At 42.9% G+C, this 20,832-nt stretch overlaps 2 protein-coding genes across 16 annotated transcripts in view; both read left to right on the forward strand.

Annotated features, from left to right (window-relative positions):
* Positions 1-10,647, forward strand: part of AAK1 (AP2 associated kinase 1) — a 168,163-nt gene extending 157,516 nt beyond the window's left edge. For all 10 annotated transcript variants that reach the window (XM_030763213.2, XM_089923055.1, XM_089923058.1 and 7 more), the window contains one exon: positions 5,478-10,647. In XM_030763213.2, coding sequence (XP_030619073.1) covers positions 5,478-6,607 — 1,130 coding nt within the window. In that variant the 3' untranslated portion in view covers positions 6,608-10,647. The remainder of the gene's footprint in view (positions 1-5,477) is intronic.
* Positions 10,648-20,366: 9,719 nt separating this feature from the next.
* Positions 20,367-20,832, forward strand: part of NFU1 (NFU1 iron-sulfur cluster scaffold) — a 30,791-nt gene continuing 30,325 nt past the window's right edge. The window contains exon 1 of one of the 6 annotated variants that reach the window (XM_089923069.1): positions 20,367-20,448. Coding sequence is in view for 2 of the 6 variants with exons in the window: in XM_022561266.3 (XP_022416974.2) it covers positions 20,646-20,707 (62 nt within the window). In the remaining 4 variants the exon portion in view is untranslated. The other 5 variants (XM_022561266.3, XR_016395418.1, XR_016395417.1 and 2 more) reach the window with 5 other exon arrangements.

Below are 20,832 nucleotides of genomic sequence, written 5' to 3' on the forward strand. Positions count from 1 at the left end.
ACTTTGTTCAGTGTCATTTGATACTGGACTTGGCTCTTCCCAAATTAGAATTATAGAACTTGGATTGCTAATGATTATAGGGGAACAAATCCAGGAAAATAACCTGTTTTTCTCAAGATGAAATATTAGCTTTGTTTCTAATCCTTTTTTCGGGGTCTCCTGAGATAAATGATTCAAACCAACACAACCTCTCCCCCCGACCGCCCAGGTCAGGAACAGTTCTGCCTTCAGTAGTGCTGGGGAAAGGAGGAGACTTTTGGGGTTGACCTCAGCCCAGAGGTATGGAGGCATATGAATTCAGCTGAACAGATGCACATTGTAGAGAACTTCGGCCAAAATAAAGTCTCCCATGCCGATGTTTGTCTATAGTTCCAGGAGTCTTAGCTTTCTCAGTCTGTAAGATTCAGGATTCTGTAGCCATGAACTTAGAGTTTGGGGATAAAAATGACAGGATTGCCCGAAGTACTGAATTAAGCAGATTAGAGGCTGCCAGGCAGAACAGAGAAACTATTAGATGGATACTTAAAATGGTACCTTTACTGAAACACTCCAGATATTACAAAGCCATCTTTTATTCCTCTCAAGAGACTGTAATTTTACCAGCACAAAGTTATTAGCCTTTTCCTTTTCCCCACTAGTAATGTTCCTAGAGTTGGATGTGCTTGGATTTCTTGAGTCAGAAGGAATCCCAGATGGCCTCCATTTCAAATAATCTGTAACAAGATACTATTTTGTTTCTCTTGGGTTTCCTTTCACTGTGATGGGGGAGAGAGGTTCTTTGGACAATGCTGATCTGTGCAGCAGCATGGTAGTTGCTAGAATGGAAGATATCTTCCTGGTTCCCACTCTGATGTAGTCTTGCCCCAGGAGTATTCTCTGCCCTGTCGCACATGCCCTCATCACATGGATGTGTATTCACCACAGACCTTTATCCTGTCCTCCCAAGAAGACAAAGCAAACAGAGGTACATGAAGCTATCTTATACAGAAAAATGTGAAATTTGAACTTTGCTACACAAGTATTGTATAAAAAACAAGTCTGTAAACAAGTTTCTTATGTAAACATACAGGAAAATAAAAGACTTTTATCTGTTAAAACAGGAGCATGATGTTCAGAGCTGTAAATAAATAACTTACAGTAGCTGCTCTTTTCCTGATCTGAAAACCCACTTTTGCGAAAAGGATTTAAACATATTGTTGAGTGACCATAAGCACCTGTGCACAAGGAAAGTGCAGACATGTATGAGAGACGTGCAGAGGACATTTTAATGAGTCATGGCTACCCCGGCTTCATCTGCGGTCATAGAGAATAAAACCCCTGTGAGCCTGCATTTGATATGACCAGACATGGAGCTGTAAAAGCGAGCACAGATTTGCAGCTGCCCTCCTCTAATTTAATCTTTAATGTACCCAGGCCAATTTAATTAAACATTTTATGTTGGCAACGGCAGTTTTATGCCCAGGGAGAAATCGCTCTCGTTTAATTGCTCTATTGGCTTGAGAGACCCAGCGTCTCTAGCCAGTGTTGTCCCCCATCAAATATCTTATTCTCCAGGCGTGGGTTTTAATGCAACTCCACAGCATATGGTAGAACCCAGTGCTTAATTTTATTATCTAAGCAAAAGGTCATGGAAATTATTAGTTTGACGTACATCTCCTGATTCCCTGATTCAGCTCTGAGAGTGTGAATTTCATTTGGTGCTACATTTCTGAAGTTCTTGTAAAGGGTATTTTGCTTTCTGTTTGCTAACTATACGAGAAGGTTTCTCAATACTCCAAGACTTCACCTTCAGTTTTGGGCAAGAATTATGTCTTTGACACTCCCTATAACTGTTATTTCTCTTTATAGTATGGGAGAAAGTAAAATTCTGGTCACGCATGATATATTGCACTCAGGAGTATCCAGCCTGCAATTTAAGACTTCAGATTTTCATTCTTTTTTAGGAAACACTGGCCCTCACTGTCCATCAGATAAAATTTCCAGGGTAAACCTATTCTAAATTATTCAGCACTTTGGGTTGCTTTGGAAATTAATAGGGAATTGGTGAGGATAGTTGCCAAAGCATCAGATACTTTTGAGGATGCCTTCTTTCTGAAGCATATACGCTCTTACTGAAATCGACATTAATTTGCAGCCTCAAAATAGACTAAAATGGAGTTATTCCTAGTGGAAGTGTCAAAAAGTGTGCTTAACCTCAACCTGGCACGCAGTCCTACATCAGAGCAAGAAAAAGAAGTGTGTTTTGACTTCTTGCTTAATTTAATGTGCTAAAGCAAAATGAAAAGAGACATGACTTAATTTGAGGGAATTAGAACAAAATGCCCTACCTTAAGCTTCCTGATAAGGAAGACCCTTATGCTTGATAAGGGAGACCCTGACCCTGTGAGGCCAGGTCCCAGGTTTAAGCCCAAAGCCCCCCCATCACTCCCCAGCCCTACCCCAAGAACAACTGGCTAGCTTTATTGAGTTTTCTGGTCACAGGGCATCTGCTCTGCATGCCATTGGTTTCCAAAGGAACTGGGCCAAGGCACTGAGGTTAAATTAGTATAAGTCTTTCACTGCTAGTAGGCAGACTGCTTCCAACATGTTTTTCTGACAGTACAAGGCTATATTCATATACAAGGACTGTTCACCCTGAAAATACATGCTTTCCCTCCCTGCAATAACACACGCATATTCAAAAAAAAAAAACCCTCTAACTGCCAACAAGATTTAATGTCTATCTTCTGTTTACAATTATTTAGAATCTGTCCTTCTCTTGACTGCTTTGTTTCTTGTGCTGCCACCACCAGAATTCCCTGAGGGAATGTGGATGTCTGCGTGCCCCATACCCACTGCGTGTCTTTGTTCTCCAGAACGCCAGGCTTGGAGGGTTACGAAGGGTGGTTGCTCTCAGCCTTGGTCATACTGCACCTCCTCTAAAAAGAATGGAAAGGTTAAGAGATCTGGCCTTCAAGGGAAAATCCTTTAAAGGTGCTTTTCCAATCCTATAGAGCAGATTCATGTTCAAAGAGAGAGACGAAATAGGTCTGGCCTTGTTTTGAAGGACTGGAGACTAGTTCTCCTTTCAAACTTGATGTTATAGTATTTTTGTGACTATATAAGTTTTTAAAAGTTGTCGCAATTTTAGGTGTGATTTTTCCTATTCATCATGAAGGTCATGGAATATGCTCTGAGTTGGCAGGTTTACAGTTGACTTGACCAAGAACTCACTTTTAACGTTAAGTAATTTAGATAGGTTAGGAATGCCCTTCTAGCCTGTCTGACTCTGCACATGGGTACCCCTACTTGGTACTTTACAGCTCTCACAATGTACTCTAACACTGCAGGCATCCGAGATGCCCTGCGTTCTATAGGTAGCTGCTTTTTGGAGGTCTGTGCACACAATTTGATTTGACTACATTCCATTTAAATTTCCCCAGAACACTAGCTTCAGTCAAACTAGTGCTCATTTTCATTATTGGTTCCCGTGGTGGCCAGAGTTGGTCATGACTAAATTTGCCAGTTTTCTCCTGAGAGAGATTTTGCTCTCCCATAGAACCACATCAGCTTTTAGGGTGGTTTTGGAAGATGAGAAGTCATGACTTAATTTTGGGAACTAAAAACTGTCCAACTGATAACTGTGTTAGAAAGCGGTTCAAGGAGTTTTGGGGGCCATTCGTACCACTTTGCTCAGCAAATCTTATCTTGGAAAACTTCTCTGCCCCATTTCATTTGAATTTCCCCACAGACATCATCATCTGGGAATCACTGTGACAGATCTCACATCGATATACTTGCCTGAGAGATTAGAATTATGTCTTTCCACATATATTGCAAAGGAGAAGGTGTTCCGTTTATTTCCTGTCCCCTGACTAATGCTTTCCTATCACCATATGGGTGCACATACTAAAGTTATAATGCAAGGAAACATTTATCCTCTTCATATACTATTCAGAAAGCCATTTGGCACCAGTACAGAATTTAACTTAAAGACTCTGTAATTTGGAATTCACCAAATATATTCAGAGTTCTAGAAAGAGAAATAAAAACGGTGGCGGGGTGGGGGGGGGACCCACCTTTTTTGTTTCTGAAAACAATATTTAAGGTCAGAACTGTTTAAAAAGAAGCACTGCTAAAAAGTTACAGGATTCAGAGAAACATAGTATTTTTGTACAGTATCTTCTAAAATGTTCAGATCTCTCTCTACATCTCTTTACAATGTAATGCCTCTAAGTAACTGGTTTCCCAATAAATTGATTTTGATGCCGCTTCTGCTGTGTTCTGTGTGGTTAATTCAAGCAGAAACTTTAGCAGGGGAAAATTGTTAGCAGAAGTTTCTACTACCTAATGGTTTGCTTAGAAGGGGAGAGGGTAACGTGGGGAGGGGATGATTGAATTTCCGCTGTACAGAGGTTCTGAGTCATCTGTAAGAGTCCAAATCATGGTACCTATAATTTCTTACCCTGGTGGGTTGGGAAACCCATGATGACATGATATCTCTACCCCCAGCCACGCTTTTCTCTGGATTCTTCTTGCTTAGTTACATATGCCTTTTTCCTGCCCTCTTGCTAACATGTGCCCAATGACATACTTCCAACCTGCTAATATTTCTTGGAAGGTAAGCTCTCTTGCATTCTGATAATTGTCTATTTGATTTTAAAAGCCAGAGCACCCTGAGGCACCTCTACCTAGATAGAGATAGATTCGTTGATTAGAGTTTGCAAATACTTCTGTAATTACCTGTGCATTTTACTCCTTCTGCTTAAAGAACTTTATGATGGATTCATTTAAGCAGAGGAGATCTTTGCTAACTTAGAAGACTGAAAACAAAATTCCAGGGCAACTCTAGCTGAAGGTGATTGATTTAATATGATTTTGATTATGTCTCCTCCCCTTAGAAAGTGCCTTCAGTATTCATATTTGAGGCACTCTTGTGCTCTTTGAATAGTGCTTATGATGTAAATCATCAAGTAATTTTGCATTTATCAAGCAGCCACGTTCTCCTGCTTTGGCGGGGGGGAGGTTCCATCCTCAGTTACAGGCAGTGTGGAGCAGATGACCACGTGTCGCATCTGATTTGAGTTTGTCCCCAGACAGTATTTCTGCATCAGCCAGAACTGTCATGGTGGATGTGGAGATGAGTGACTGGGTTTGTTTTCATTCCATCCTGAGCCAGCACCAGGTAGAGCAGGTGTCAGTGCCTGGCCCCGTGCGTAGGAGCATTGCATAGTTACGCTGAATGTCTTTGTGCCTAACATCTTCATCTCCTTTCCTGCACATCGTGCCTATCGTGTTCCGAAATGTGAGACCGTGATTGGTTGTGTTCCAGTTTGTGTGCAGTTTCCTTGCCTGACTTTTCTTTTTCTGTTTTTCCTTTTCCATTTTCAACATCTATTATTTGGTTCCACAATGTTTCTGCCACGGGTTGACCATTAAATGTTCCAAGGAGAGTTGAATGGACCTGTGCATTAATTCTGCGTTTTGTGCTTTTCTAGGTATCCAGAGAGAGCCCAATTCCTATCCTGTAATAACTGTAGAGCACTTTAAAGAATCAACGGGTTTTAAAGACCTTCCCCTGTATCCAGACCCCTCCAGAGTACCTGGAATGAAAACTCAGAACAGTTTAGAATATGACTACTTGGCCCGAGACGGCCCTTCCAGCAACAGCTCGTTCCACAGCAGTGAAGAGGAGGGGACCGACCTCGAGGGGGACATGCTGGACTGCAGTGGGTCTCGACCTCTCCTCTTGGAGTCGTCAGAAGAGGATGAGAGCTGCAGGCCTCCGCAGGGGAAGCTGGGAGGAGCCACTCCCTTCACTCAGCCAGAAGTCTCTCCTGAACAAGCCAAGGCAGCGCAAGGTGGAAGAAAGAACCAGTTCGGAGCCCTCACGCAGCCAACCGCTGATGGACTCGGTGAGCCAGATGTTTTCGCCACTGCTCCCTTCAGGAGCTCGAGGGTTCCCGCTGATGACGTGGACATTTTCACCAAAGCCCCATTTGTCTGCAAGGGCAGCGTGGCTCCTTCCCAGCCAGAGGAGGCGGACGTGTTCTTGAGAGCTCCTTTCACTAAGAAGAAAACCATGGAGGAGTTAACCGTTGCCCAGAGCGCCTCCCCGGAGTCTCCTGCGCAGCCCGGTCTCCCCCGTCAGACCAATGACATCCCTCTGCTCCCGGGCCTTGATCGAGCCGTGCATCCCTCTGTCCGAGCTCAGTATTCCATGGCTGGTTTTGCCCAACCGTCTAACCACCCCTCCCATTCTGTACAAGCAGCAGACCATCTTGACAGCGTCTCTCCCAGGGGCACCTCTCTGGAATCTGGCGCCCATCCTAATGACAGAAACAAAGGACCTCAGCCCCAGAAAGAATCTGTCTCAGGCCCCGTGGCTGGCAAACCATTCCGCCCCCAGTCTTTATCCAAATATTCCCGTCACTATAGCCCAGAAGATGAGCCAAGTCCAGAAGCCCAGCCCATCGCTGCCTACAAAATTGTTTCGCAAACCAATAAGCAGTCGATAGCTGGCTCTGTTTCCATCACATCCCTTTCCTCCAGGACTACGGAGCTGCCAGCTGCTGATCCTTTTGCTTTAGCGCCCTTTCCTTCGAAATCAGGCAAGCAGAAACCTTAGGAGCCATACCTGAGCCTTAGGCCTCTGTCTCTACCCCACCCTTAATACCCACCACATCACTCCCAGCTGAGCCTTCCTAAGAAGAAATATTGACATATCAATTATTATCTTTCAGTTCCACGAGTCAGCAGGAGTTCTTCAGTCAGCAAACTCAGTCGAGGTGATAACTTAGTTGAAACTCCTTTAAGTTATGCTCAATTCTTTTGTTTATATTGATTTCTGGACTTCCAGGCATTTCCATCTCCACCTCCACCCAGAGCTCTGCTTTTTGTTGTTTGCCTAGAAACTGTTTAAGTCTAGAACTACTTCCCAGTAAATCCAGAAATAACATCCCAAAGGGGCCATGTTATTGCTAGTTTGACTCCTGTAGCTCCTGTTCTGAGTCATGTCTATCAAGGAATCAAGATGAGTTCCTCGCGGACTTGGTTTCATACTCTTGAAGAGGGTATATTTCAGGAAAGAAAACCAGATAAAAATTCTGCACATCAAGAGGAAGTGTGATCCCGCAGATACTAATCATTCCTGTGAAGCCAGCAGCTCTAGAAGGATTCTCTGGATCTGAGTCTGTGCAAGCCACACTGGCCCTCGTGCATGAGTGTCTGTGGGTGTGTGACGTGTGTCAGATCCTTTCCTTTGTAGAAATGCAAACAGATATCTATGCTCATGTCTAATAGTGCTGAGCCTTCCCCATGTGCACACTTTAAAAATTCGTGTGAGCGCACAGCTATGTGTGTGCATGTCTGTGTGCACAGGAAACATTCTTCCTTTAGCTAAACCCTGTCCCACCTCGCGTGCCTCCACAATCACTCATTTGCTGACATTGGTCTCCTGACCTAACTGACTTGAACCCTGTTTTTATTGAGTTCTTTTCTCATGGCAAAATTGAATTCATTGGAATGTATAGGAAAATCCTGTTGGAACTGAAGTTTCTAGGTAGATTTTTTTTTTCCCCTCTAGAATTTGCTATGAACAAATTCCATTTACACAGGCTTGAGAAATTAATTATCCTTATACAGTTCCCCCTCAGAACAATAGAAAAGAGCACAATGTTACAGTTCCAAACACTGGGTTTGTGGTCTAAGTAATTTTAAAAAGTACTTAAGAACCTTAGGTCTGAGCACTCCATGCTGTCAATAGGAAATTAATTAATCATGTGACTAGGCTACAAACTAGATTTGCTTGTTTTTCCACATCCTTGTCACCTTTGTCTACTGCTTCTTGAGGAAATAGAAATCTGAGACATGTAAATAAGTTTGGGAGAAAGGAAAAGAGCTGAACCAGCCAGCCATGAAAACCTTTCAATTCTCTGTCCCCTTGGATGCTAAAGTAGGTCAGATAGGTGCCTCACTTGTGTTTTTGAAATGTCTTGTATTTCTGGAAAGATCTGACTTATTCTTGGCTGTTTTCATACCCTTTATTATTAGTGCCTTAAAATGAAACTTACGTCTCAGCGGGAAGATTTCTGCTGAAGATGTTCAATTTCCTATTTCAACTTGAAAGCTTCCTGTGACTTGTAGTAAATGTTAGTGATTTCTCCATTAGCTGGAGATGTTGGGAGAGTTGCTTACCAACCCAGATTAATGATTGAAGGATTATGGGAAATTTGTCCAAGAATCAAGCCTGAATGCCAAACTCAACTGCAGTTAAGTGTCACACTTTTAAATTTGAAGTTCAGGGATCTTGGCAGGAAAATATGAACAGATACTTTTCAAGACTTTTCCTAGTTTAGTCTCCACCTATTTCAGCTGTCCAGGTTAAAAGATAAATTTAAATAATAGGCACTGGATCAGGGCTCCTAGCAATGATTTTCCAACTGAGGTTTCAGCAGTGCTGGTCCTTCACTTTTATGGATGTTAATTGTTCATTGGGCCTTTCTCCCAATGATCATTTCTGAATTTTCTGTGTAACAGTGGATGTAGAATCATCTTTCCATTTGAATAGTTTTGGCTAACAGGTGTGGAACTTAGCACCCCAAGCTCTTCCCTTGCCTTTATCAATTAAAGCCTTCACGTGCAGGAGTGAAAAGGATGGGAATATTCAAGGAGAGTTCTCACCCCAGAAACTTAAAGCAGAAGGTCATTCTAATTCACCAGAGGTGTTCAGGATTACCTCTGTAACAGCCCTGCAAAGTGACTTTCCTTTGGTTATTTGATCACTCCCCTTCTGATCATTTTAGTTCTCAAGGTGAAAATCGATAAAATCTTGGTAATTTTATTACATAATTGAATCATTTGTCAAGCTGTGCTTGTAATCCTTTTTTATTCTCACTGGAGACCTATGATGGCTGGAGACTCTAAATACCTTCTTTGAACAAGAAATGAATATAAACACATGCAGATTACTTTTGTGGTGTTCTTACTGAATGACGCATGAAAATTTTAGGACTATCGGATTACATTAATTATTAGTTAATAACTAGTGACCTCTGCGCTGATCTTCTTTGGATCATATAGAGTAAATGCATCATTTAAAGACACAGTGTTCTTGGGACTTCCCTGGCGGTCCAGCGGTTAGGACTCCACACTCCCAGTGCAGGGGGCATGGGTTCAATCCCTGGTCAGGGAACTAAGATCCCGCATGCTGCACGGCGTGGCCAAAAAATAAAAAAATAATAAAGATAAAATGTTCTTGCCAGAGTCCATCCTGAATCTGGAAATCTGGAAAATTTTCGTTTTAAGGGAATCAGGGGTGCTCAGGGCGCTTTGAATTAGTAGCAAATGCATGTTTCCAACAACTACTGCATTAGGTTAACACTAAGGAGAAAAAGAAAACATATAGTCAACAAAATACTGCATTACTTGTTTTAGTTTGTTTTATGTTTTACTTGCTTTACACATATACGGAATGCAGGAACCTGTGACCTTTCATTTCAGTGGAGCACAATGAGCCAGGGTACATTTAGACATAAAGCATTGACCCGCAGCATGCACTAATGAACTCTTAAAGGATCCACATTAATGGACTAACAGGCACTATTGAATTCATGAAGTTATGTGTGGTGAAAAATATTTAGCATGTCTGTTTCTTGAGTTCACACACAGATAACCCTTTAGCTCCAAATCCTGGTTAGATTGGAAAATGGAATGAACAAAATTTGACGCTTGAAGCAGATGCAGGGCAGGACCCAAAGAAGTCTAGGTCACAAACTCCATTTCATTTTGGGCCCACTCATTGTTGAGTTGAAAATTTCATATGTGTGGACTGGTGTATATGTATTCACTGGCCCATGTTAGGTCTGAGTTTAACCTGGCAACCTTTGTGAACTGTCAAGAAAAATACCAGTATCTTATTGACCCATTATTTAGTAAGTTTTAGAATACACGTACATCAATGTTTTCAACTATTTGGTGGACATTTCGCTGACTCAAAAAGTAGCGGATTTCAGTTTTCCTTAAAATAGGTGTAATCACCAGAGTGATTCTGACAATAGAAGTTCGATCATGCTGTATTTGCTTCCCTAAGGAAGTTGTCAAAACATAGGTTATATAGTATGTATGCGTCCTATCAAATAGGAAATTTTATTATAGGAAACTAGAGAAAGGTGAGATCCAACTCACTCTTTAGCAGGAAGGATACTACCTAAAATGGAGTCCCTTGGGTCCCTTTAATAAAGAAAGATGTTATTCTCTGCTGTGTGTTTGGAATTAAAATTGGAGAACACAGGCCAGTCAAGTTCGGAATTGCTGCTGGTCACACAGATGCGGTTTTCTATGAGAAATTTGGAACCCAGATTATTCTGATGAAAGATACATAGGAGAGCCTCTGAAGAGACCACAGCTTGTAAGGAGGCAAGAGCTCCTTGTAAATGCCCACAGCCATCCCTGAGTTCTAATCCTCCAATCCTGCTTTCTGGAGTAAACATGAAGATTTTAAATGTAATCATGTAAATTTAAATTCTTGCTTTTTCCAGTGACTGTCGACTACTTGTTTGTTGGTTGGTTTTGTTTGTTTTAACCACCAGAACACTTGCAAACTTGTGAAGTTCACTTAAGGAAGGATTTCAAAATGCTTGAAAATAAAAAGTAGTATCTGGCTGGGAATTGTTTTTGTGTTCTTTTGCTACAAGATAAATTTGCTAGGCTGTGAAAACAACTAGCTGCTCAGCTTCGATGTGGGAATCCACACTGGCAGTGTCTTGATTGCCAGGGTGCCATCTTGCTCTCTGACTTCCTGGTCCTACCAGCCTCATTTGCACCTTGACCTTTATTAGGAAACAGGCCTCCCACATGTGATGCCCAGATCCCATCTTTAAACTGCCAGACACAGGTCTTTCCTGCCTTTTCTCTACCCCTGCAAGTCTTCCTGGCTCATCTTGTTCATTTCCTCACTTGACATTCCCCTATTATAATCGTACCAATAAGTGGGGAGTGAGAGGTATGACTGAATGAATGATCATGCTAATTTTTATTTGCCTCCCTTGTTACTGTAAACAGTTTTTTCTTAAATTTTAGCCTAGCCTGTGATAATCTCACCCCAGTGGAATAATTCCAAATAAGAGTGAAATGGCTCACCTTCCCCTTTTCTTAGGGACTAGAAGAAAGGATGAAGGAAGGTTGGCAGAAGCCCAGCCTTACTCTGGAGACACAGCCCCAAAACCTCATGCTCTCTACCTTGATCTAACACAGGCCCAGAGTGCCCTAGAATGCAGGGGCAAGTTTATGTTTGAAGGGATTCTAGAGTAGCTTGTAAAAATGGCTAAATGGGGAAATTCTCTGGTGGTCCAGTGGTTAAGACTCTGTGCTTTCACTCCCGTGGGCCCAGGTTCGATCCCCGGTCAGGGAACTAAGATCCCACAAGCCAAAAAAAGAGGCTAAATGTTAACCAGCACACTGGTGGCTTAGTCCAGTATTCCTGTAACTTGTAATTCCATAAGAAATTTAGTCTGAGTTACTTCTCTGCAATCTCAGTATGAGTGAGACAGTGTTTTGAGTTTATAATAACAATGTTTTTTTCTTGAAATTAAGTCAGCGTCATCTACATTGCATTTAATAGAACCATATATACATGTTAGAGGGATCTATGTGATTCCTTTTGGCAAGGAATTACAGAAGTGGTTTTTTTACCAATGTCAGTTAAAGTGGGATTTTGGGAGTGAGAGAAGACAATATCACCTTCCCACTCTGAAATGGCAAGTCAGTTGTATCTGAGTCCACCAAAGACTCCTGTCTGAGGAGTGTGATTGGAGTGTGTGTGTGTATCCTCATGCTTTCTGCCATGGTGTTGAAGACCTCCTAATGAAGGCATCCAAAGAATACCAAGAGGTGACAGTAGGTATTTGAAATGAGTAAATTCAGTTCCGTTAGCCTACCGAGTTAGAACTGGAGTTGTACTGGACAAAGGTGAGAGAAAGCAGCCATTGCCTTAGACTCATTTCCACAGTAAGCATGCTCTTCTCATCCACAAGGATAAAACTCAGTAGGGTTTGACCTGAACTCTCATGTGTGGTATTGGGAGGGCAGTAGTGAGCAGAATACTACAAGGCCTGCAATATGTTACTTTGAAAGAGGGAGTATCTAACATCATTTGTTAGGGGATAGGAATGGAATAAAGGCCGAGGACCATGCTCGTTCCACGCAGAAGAGGTGGACGAACTCCTACTGACTATATTTTGAGTTGACTGAATGAGGAGGTCGACCCAGCCGTAAGGAGTGTTGAGGTCATCAGACCTCAGGAAACAATATGTGCATACAATCTCAAGGTCTGTGAACATGAGAAAGGGAAAAAAACATTTATAGAGTTAACAGTTCTTGCAATACCTCTTTTTTGCCGACTCTTGGGTTTATGTTATTGCACCCTTTGTGTGAGCTATCTTATGTATCTGATAGTTTTTATGAATACTTGTTTGAGTTGTAAACTCCTGTACACTTTATTAAAATGGACCTAATTAAAATAAATGATTTACACTTTGTATTATTTCTTAAGTCAGATCTTCCTAGGATTGAAGGACTCCATAAGCACCTTTCACTTAGTACCAAGCCTAGCTCTACATTTTTAAGTTTCAAAGAGCAACTCTTGGTTGGTTGGTTGATTGGTTGGTTGGTTTGTTGGTTGCTTTCCAATGCTGGCATTGTTATTTCCTGAGGCCTGCTTTTCATCTAGATGTTTGTGGAGGCATAAATGAAATAATACAAGATAATGGAGCCATAAGGACTGAGCTGGGAAAATCACAGAGCTCCCTGCAATGTAGTTTCCTGTGAACTTCTAAAATGTGTTATCTGAGTGTGACCTGCATTAATATGCAGTCTTCCAAAAAAAAAAAAAAATCCCTAAAGAGAGACCGTAAGGAACTAAAGAGAGAAATCTTTAGTGGAAGTGGATTATACCTAAAAATATTTTAATCCATACTGTGGGGAAAACCTGCCTGCCTATGTCCTTTCCAAATCTGAGAAAATAACAAAGCTTTAATGAGCTTGACATCCGTGATTCAGGGAGAATTGGTAATGGGCTGAGTTCACAGACATGGTGTTCAAAGAAGATCCAGGGATCCAAAGAGCTCTAGCATAAGATGCATGAATAAAGCCAGAGTTGCCTACTTTTTCTGAAGATTTATTTAAGATCTGATTCATCTATCTATCTTTAAATATGTGCCCTACCTAGTTCTACAATGTGAAGTTCTTATGTTTTTTCTATTTCAAGTTCTCATTAGCCAAAAGGAGTCTTCCTTATCGGTGACTCAGACCGTTCTGGGGGAAACCCTTTCAGATGCATCACTCCCACTGAGATGCAGGAGAAGCCTTCTGCAGAGGTGGACAGAGCTTACCTGTGGTGACTTATCTCTGCCTTAATTGTAGGGAGAGCCAGAATTAGAAGCTCCAGCTCCCCTGGGGTGTTCTCTCTGCATACAGCCTTTGATGACTCACTTTTGCCAGCCCTGAGACTGGTTGGTAAGAGACCAGCCAGGGAGGAGGTGCCCTTGGATTGTCCCCTAGGTGAGAACCAAGTGGAAGGAACCAGAGTGAGACCCAGGGAAAAGCCAAAAATAAATGGTTTAGACCTGTTTCTCTGTATTTGAAGATAAAGATCTTTCCCCTTACATCATGTGTTTTTTCCTTGAGTTTATCTTTCCTCATATTGAAGTACGTCAGCCTACAAGGAAGGAGACCAAGTACTTCTTCAACCTGCTTTTATGTAAGCTTAGCCCAGAGGCCCAAAGGACTCCAAGTATTCCCTTCAGAAGGCAGCCCAGTATTCCAGTGCTGAGATTTGGGACCAACGCCATTGCTACATATGGAATTCTTAAAGTCAGATATTGTGAAATTAGTAGTTCTACCAGATCTCCCATGCCTCATCCTGTTTCTGAGCAGGACCTTTTGACCCCAAGGACATATTTTATTTTTCGCTCTTTAGAGAAACCTTACATTATCTGAGAGGAATGGATCACAATTTTCTCTTAATCAAAAATTAAATATAAACTGTCAGACTTTTTTCAGTTTATAATGAACATTACTGGTAGAAATATTCAAGTAAAATTCAAAACAGCTAAAACTGCACATCAAAAATTGATGGAAGATTGAAATCTTGACATTTTAAATCAAAATTTTGATTTGGGAAATTTGAATTTAGTAGGTATAGTGGCCACAAGAGAGCTCAGTAGTAGAAACCATTGGTAAAATTTGAAATGAACTAAAAATTGACGAATAAATCTCCATTGTAAAATGTATATAGAAAAGGCTGGATTCCAATGAATATAATTACAATAAAATGGGAATACATTGCATAGGAAATTGATCCCTTGTCCATCATTTCCTAGCTGTGTAATCTTGAAACATTACTGAACTTCTAAGGGACTCAGTTTCTTCATTTGTAAAATGGGGATAACATTAAATGCCCATGATACAGATTGCTATGAGGTGTGCTTAGAAAATGGCCCACTTTAAGTGCTCAATCAATGTTAGCTATTTCTGTTTGACTCACCAGCTTTAGTGGCACCAACATGTGCCACTAAAGACGGCAGTGTGTTTCAGTCAGCTGTCACTGCACCATGCCTTGGATGTTAGTCATTTAAGAACAGTTTTTCCATTTTCCATTCAGCCCACCTGAAATTGTGCTTTACCTGACAGTTTTTAATGTTTGTATTTATTTTATATTTTGCACACAAGTTGAGACTTTATTAATCTTTCATATAGCACTTTCAAATTCATATAAAATGTGACCATGCTAAGAGCTCGAACAGAAATGAAGAGAGAGCTAGGGAGCTTGCCAGTGGGGAACATGGGTAAAGAAGGATTAATGAGGGAAACACTTGAATATGTCTGTGTGCCAGCAGCTAAGGAGAAACAATCTGTAGAGAGGGAGCAGATGAAGATGAAGGAATAACAAAATGAAAAGTAAATGGACAGTAAGCACACCTAGCACCCAGATCTTCGTTTCTAAATACCATTCTCTAATGGAATTTCTCCATGGAAGCAGGGCTCCATGGAGAAATTGCAGATTCTAGGGCTGGAGCAGGAAATATACAAAATGAACCAGGAGCATCTGTAGTGCTGGAAAGTAAAGGAGTGCTAAAAATCATAATAAATAAAAAAATAAATAAAAATCACAGGGGCACAGACCCAACCTGAATGAACTTCCAATGCTCAAAGCTGAAACAAGCAATGGAATAAATAACATAGTATTAGGTTACAACAAAGTATAAAGTAAATATCCATGAACCCATGCTGATATAAAAAATGACTGAATAAATAAATGAAGAAAAGACATATACAGAAGAATTTCAGTTAATTTATTTAGCTCCCCCATCTCCCCAAAGTGGAGCTTAATTCCTCAAAATTTAAGTGTGGGTTGTGCGTTCAAAGAGTAGTGTACGGGGCTTCCCTGGTGGCGCAGTGGTTGAGAGTCCGCCTGCCGATGCAGGGGACACGGGTTCGTGCCCCGGTCCGGGAAGATCCCACGTGCCGCGGAGCGGCTGGGCCCGTGAGCCGTGGCCGCGGAGCCTGCGCTTCCGGAGCCTGTGCTCCGCAATGGGAGAGGCCACGGCAGTGAGAGGCCCGCGTACTGCAAAAAAAAAAAAAAAAAAAAAAAAAAGAGTAGTGTATGGAAGGGGAAGGAGAAGGGAGTAACTTCACAGTGGAAAAACCTGACAAACACTGCCTCAGCCAGATGATCAAGGTTAATAGCAACAGTGATAGGTCATGTTGATAACACGAACCCTATGATGTGATGAGAAGGGCACTTCCTTCTATGGTCTTCCTCCCCCTAACCCATAACCCCAGTCTAACCAAGAGAATAACGCGAAACTGTGGAGTTTGGTTAATGCTGGTTCCTTAGCTGTGGCAAATGTATAATGGTAATGTAAGATGCTATCAACAGGGAAAACTGGGTAAGGGATAAACAGAAACAATCTGTACTATCTTTGCAAATTTTGTGTAAATCTAATATATTCTGAACAAAAATTTTACTTAAAAAAATAATAAATTGGGCGAAGTCCCTAAGGACTGGGAGGGGGAGTAAGGAAGCAGATGGACTGAGAACACAGGTGGAGGTACTGGCTTTGGGTAAGAAAGATGCCTCTTCTGCTGTGGGAAGAAGGAGGTAGGATTAAGGCAGTGTTGGAGAGGAAAACTTTCTCTCTACACTCTTAGGTTCAGCTCTTGAGGGCTGGCAAATTAAACTTCCAAATGATAGATTAGCAAGAGAAAAGAGGTGCTTTTTTTTTTTTTAATTGGAACATAGTTGATTAACAATGTTGTGTAAGTTTCAGGTGTATAGCAAAGTGTTTCAGTTATACATATACCTGTATCTCTTCTTTTTCAAATTCTTTTCGCATTTAGCTTATTACAGAGGAAAGAGATTTTTATTCACATACTTACATGGGCATTCACAGAAAAATATAACTCATGGTGGCAGTTAGAATTTGGGGCTTATATGTATTGGGTTGGCCAAAAATTTCGTTCGGGCTTTTCCGTAACCCGGGCTTTATGAAAAACCCGAACAAACTTTTGTCCAACCCAGTATCATCTTAATAAGGTGCTGCTGCAAATAATCAATAAACAGGGCTTCCCTGGTGGCGCAGTGGTTGAGAGTTCGCCTGCCGATGCAGGGGACGCGGGTTCGTGCCCCGGTCCGGGAGGATCCAACATGCCGCGGAGCGGCTGGGCCCGTGAGCCATGGCCGCTAAGCCTGCGCGTCCGGAGCCTGCGCGTCCGGAGCGGGAGAGGCCACGGCAGTGAGAGGCCCGAGTACTGAAAAACAAAAACAAAATCAAACAAACAAACAAACAAAATAATCAATAAACAATCTAAATAAGAATAGAAGAGAGTTTTATTCAAGCCAAACTGAGGACTATATAGCTTGAGAAACAGCCTCTCAGTAGCTCTGAGAAGACTGTTCTGAAGAGGGAGGGGAGGAGCCCAGAGATATATGATGCTTTTGGCTGGTCAAGCATAGATCCTGATAAAAGATGACTGCTAATCACAAAGAACAGCTATCTCAAGTTAATGATTTTAGTGACCTTCTATGTATGGGAAGATGCAAGAATCTAGGGTCATTGAAATTCTTCCGGAGGTCTGCATCTTAACTATCTAGGGGCCAGTTTATTCAAAACGCAGAATGCCTGTGTTGGATTTTTCCCCCTGAATTCCCTTCAGGGCTCCCACTGTGAGCCACAGCAACAGACTGTGACCTAACCCTTTATATAACTGGATGGTGGGCAACATTCTTTCAATGGTTAAAGTACGTGTACAATATATGGTTGACAGGTGATAAGACAGACTATTTTAGTTAGCATAAAGTTCAAGCCAAATCATGTATAAGCCAGAATAACTTCCCCATACCTCAGTATGTGAACATTTCTTCCATCAAAGGGAAGGAGAAGGGGAAGGAGTAGGGGAGAAGGACACCTATGGGAAAACAAATGATTTTTAGGAAAGGATAAATGGTTTCTTATGAGAATAGAGATGTGATAGCTTTGTGAGAATGTCTGCTTAGGTGATTTCTTATCCCTGAGCCGAATTCTCCTCTTCAGTGATAAGAGTCAATCTTTCCTGGTTGCTAGACTCCTGGGGAGAGGATTTATAACACTTGAAATCTTTTGGGAGGCTCTACTTTTAGGTAGATAAGGGTAGTTCCAAACAAAGCTCCTGGAGTGGAATATTCTGGATGCCTTCAGCAGAAAGAGATAAGTATGTGAGCTTGTGCAAGGCTTTAATAGTTTAGAGAGTCAGTTGCCACCACTGCTACCACCAAGGCCTCTATCTTTTTCTCTGTGAAGTCAAATCTGCTAAGAATGAGGAGGAACTGGATATCTTTGGAGTAGCTAGTAAAGGGAATGGTTAAATATATATATATATATAACCAGTATTTTGAACAGAATGAGTTCAGTAAGATACAATCAGAAAAAGGGCTTAAATGTCATCTTTTTGTTCTTCCTGCCTCACTCCTTGATTGAAATTCGGCAAATCCCATTGCTTTCTGGTTACTTTCATCTTTAAAAACTATCTTATTTTCTATCTTACTGTCAAGTATTAAAAAAATCTAGCCAAGTCTTTCAAACTTCCATCTTGTATCTGCCTTAGAGCTTTCTTCCTTTCCCTTGGTTAGGCTCAAAGACCAGTCTCCTCCTCCTTCTACACCTGCCTCCTGCAAGGAAGGGGCTTGGGATCATGAAGCAGTGGTCCTTTTCCTTGGCTGGGGTTGCCTGTGGCTTTCTGCACTGTTCCCTGAAGGGGGAACAATTTATACAAAGGCCCTTAGGTGGGAAATAATTCAGCATATTTAAGGAACTGAAAACAGCCAGTGGAGGGGAAAGAGAAAGGAGGCTGGCAGTCAGCCTTCCAGACACTTTATGCTCACACATACAAGCACATACTCAGAGACACAAACTATTTTACGTAAATGGGATAATACTGTAGGTGCTGTTTCTAACCAGTTTTGTTTTCCACTTAATGTAAATGACCAATAATTGGCAAAAAAAGAATTATTTTATTTATTTATTTTGGCCGCGTTGGGTCTTCGTTGCTGCGCGCGGGCTTTCTCTAGTTGCGGCGAGCGGGGGCTACTCTTCGTTGTGGTGCGCAGTCTTCTCATTGCGGTGGCTTCTCTTATTGCGGAGCACGGGCTCTAGGAGTGCAGGCTTCAGTAATTATAGCGCACAGGCTTCACTACTTGTGGCGCATGGGCTTAGTTGCCCTGCAGCATGTGGATCTTCCCGGACCAGGGCTCGAACCCGTGTCCCCTGCCTTGGCAGGCGGATTCTTAACCACTGCACCACCAGGGAAGACCCTCTCCCAAATTTTTTTAATCCAGTTTTTGCAAGGGAGAGAAACATATTTTGGTGGCTGACTGAAATGCTAATTGGCATAACTCCCTGAAGTTTGTCAATTAATTGAAGTTTGTCAATTAAATACACACACACACAAAAATCGTAAGAGTACTACCTGGAATGAGGTTCCCCAAAGCACCAACACTTAAGAGGTGGGCAGATGAAATCCTGCAAAGGAGAAAGGAGAAGGAGTAACCAGAAAAATAATAGGAAAAATTGGCAGTTGTGGTGCCAGGGAAGCCAAGGAATCAGATTATGAAAGGGAGGGAGAGACCCTCAGCATTCCATGTTCCAGAGGTCAAGAAAGGTAAAACCCAAGAAGGATCCTTCAGGTTCAGCAACATGGATGATGTGGGTGGTCTTGTCTAGATCAGCTCCCCTCCCCACACCGGTGGGACACAGAAGGCTGCTTTCAGTGGTTTGAAGAGTGGGAGGTGAAAAACTAGAGACTAAAAGTGTAGACAACTCTTTTATCCCATTCGACTTTGCAGGGGGAAGAAAAAGTGGTGGTTTTAAGGTGGTTTGGGGCAAGGCAGGATTTTTCTTATGGGAAGGAACAGATAAGAGAGGGAGAAGTTGAAGACAGCAAGATGGTTCCTAACTGGGGCATGTTCTTGGGTGGAAGAGCCACATTGCACACTTGATTCAAGGTCTAGAAGAGAGTAAAGGGGAAAGCCGTGGATGACACTGAGGTCTAGAATGGGTCAGCAAAGACAGAAGACAACACGCAGCCTTGAGAATGTAAGATGCACTCAGAGGAGGCTCACGTGTCCAGCCCCCAGAGCAGCCACAGCCTGAAGCCCCGCCCACCCCCTTAGAGGGCTCCCCTTCCATGTGGTCTCAACTTGTCGGACAACAGGTGTGTTGTTTCCCTTACAGAAACCAGTCCTCTGTGTATATCTTCTAGAACAGTGCTTCTCAAACGTTAGCCTGCATCAGAATCACCTGGAGGGTTTGTTAAAGCAGATTACTGGACCCCAGCTCCAGAGATTGTGATTCAGTAGGTCTAACGTGCTGTGTGATAATTTGCACTTCCCACGTGTTCCCATGCGGTTGCTGCCCTCAGTCCACATTTTGAGAACAGCTGTCCTAGAGAAAGCTTTTTACCCCAGTAAGATCCTGGAGAATAGTTAACGAACTTTTGAACTTTGCTCTGGAAATCACTCAATACTCATGCTTATACAGCAAAAGGCAGCTCCACGCGAGGTGAGTTCTCTGTGCTTGTTGGTCCAACATGACCGAGTCCACAAACCCAGCCTAACCCAGGTCCACAGGGGCCCCATGGGAGAAGAGCAGGCAGCTCGCTGGAGAAAGGCGAGAACCTTCCCAGGGTATGCTTCAGGGCATCTTTTGAGACAGTCACTGAACTGGGCCTGAATGGCAAACAGGTTCCTACCAGAGGCAATGGGCGGGTCTAGAATGTTCCGCAGGATCAGGCTGTGCAAACGCAGCACCTATCAAGTGGGAAAAGCAATGTACTGTTCCGCGCATGCGTGCGGAGTCCCTCGTGCTTGCTTGAGGACGCCTGCGCAAGCTTCGCAAGCATTTCTTTTTTCCCCCGTTTCCCAGCCTCGGGAAGTAGGTAGGTAATGATTTCAAACAGCCGACGCAAGCCCGCCCCGCTCATCCGCAGCAGAGCCGCGCGCGGCCGGTAGGGTGCGCTATCCACGGTGCCTTGCCAGATCCCGGCCGGCCTGCGCCTGCGCGGCGCTTGAGCGCCGCTGCGAAGGCTGTGGGGGAGTGGAGCGGCCTATCCCACACCTGCGCACTCGGACCAAGATGGCGGCGGCGGCCCTCCTGGGCTGGGGGGCTGCGGCGGCTGCCGCTGGGCTGCGGAAGCGGTAAGTGGTGAGCCCGGGGCTGCGTATAGCGGTACCGCTGGGCTTAGCCAGCAGAGCGGTCGCCTCCCCGCCCGCCCTCTCTTACACCAGGTGGGGAGAAGTGCCCCTGACCTTGCCTTTGGGTC

The sequence above is a fragment of the Delphinapterus leucas genome, chromosome 13 (assembly GCF_059928025.1).
Source record: "Delphinapterus leucas isolate spDelLeu-1000000601 "Yukka" chromosome 13, BTC_Dleu_Yukka2, whole genome shotgun sequence".
NCBI classification, from domain to species: domain Eukaryota; kingdom Metazoa; phylum Chordata; class Mammalia; order Artiodactyla; family Monodontidae; genus Delphinapterus; species Delphinapterus leucas.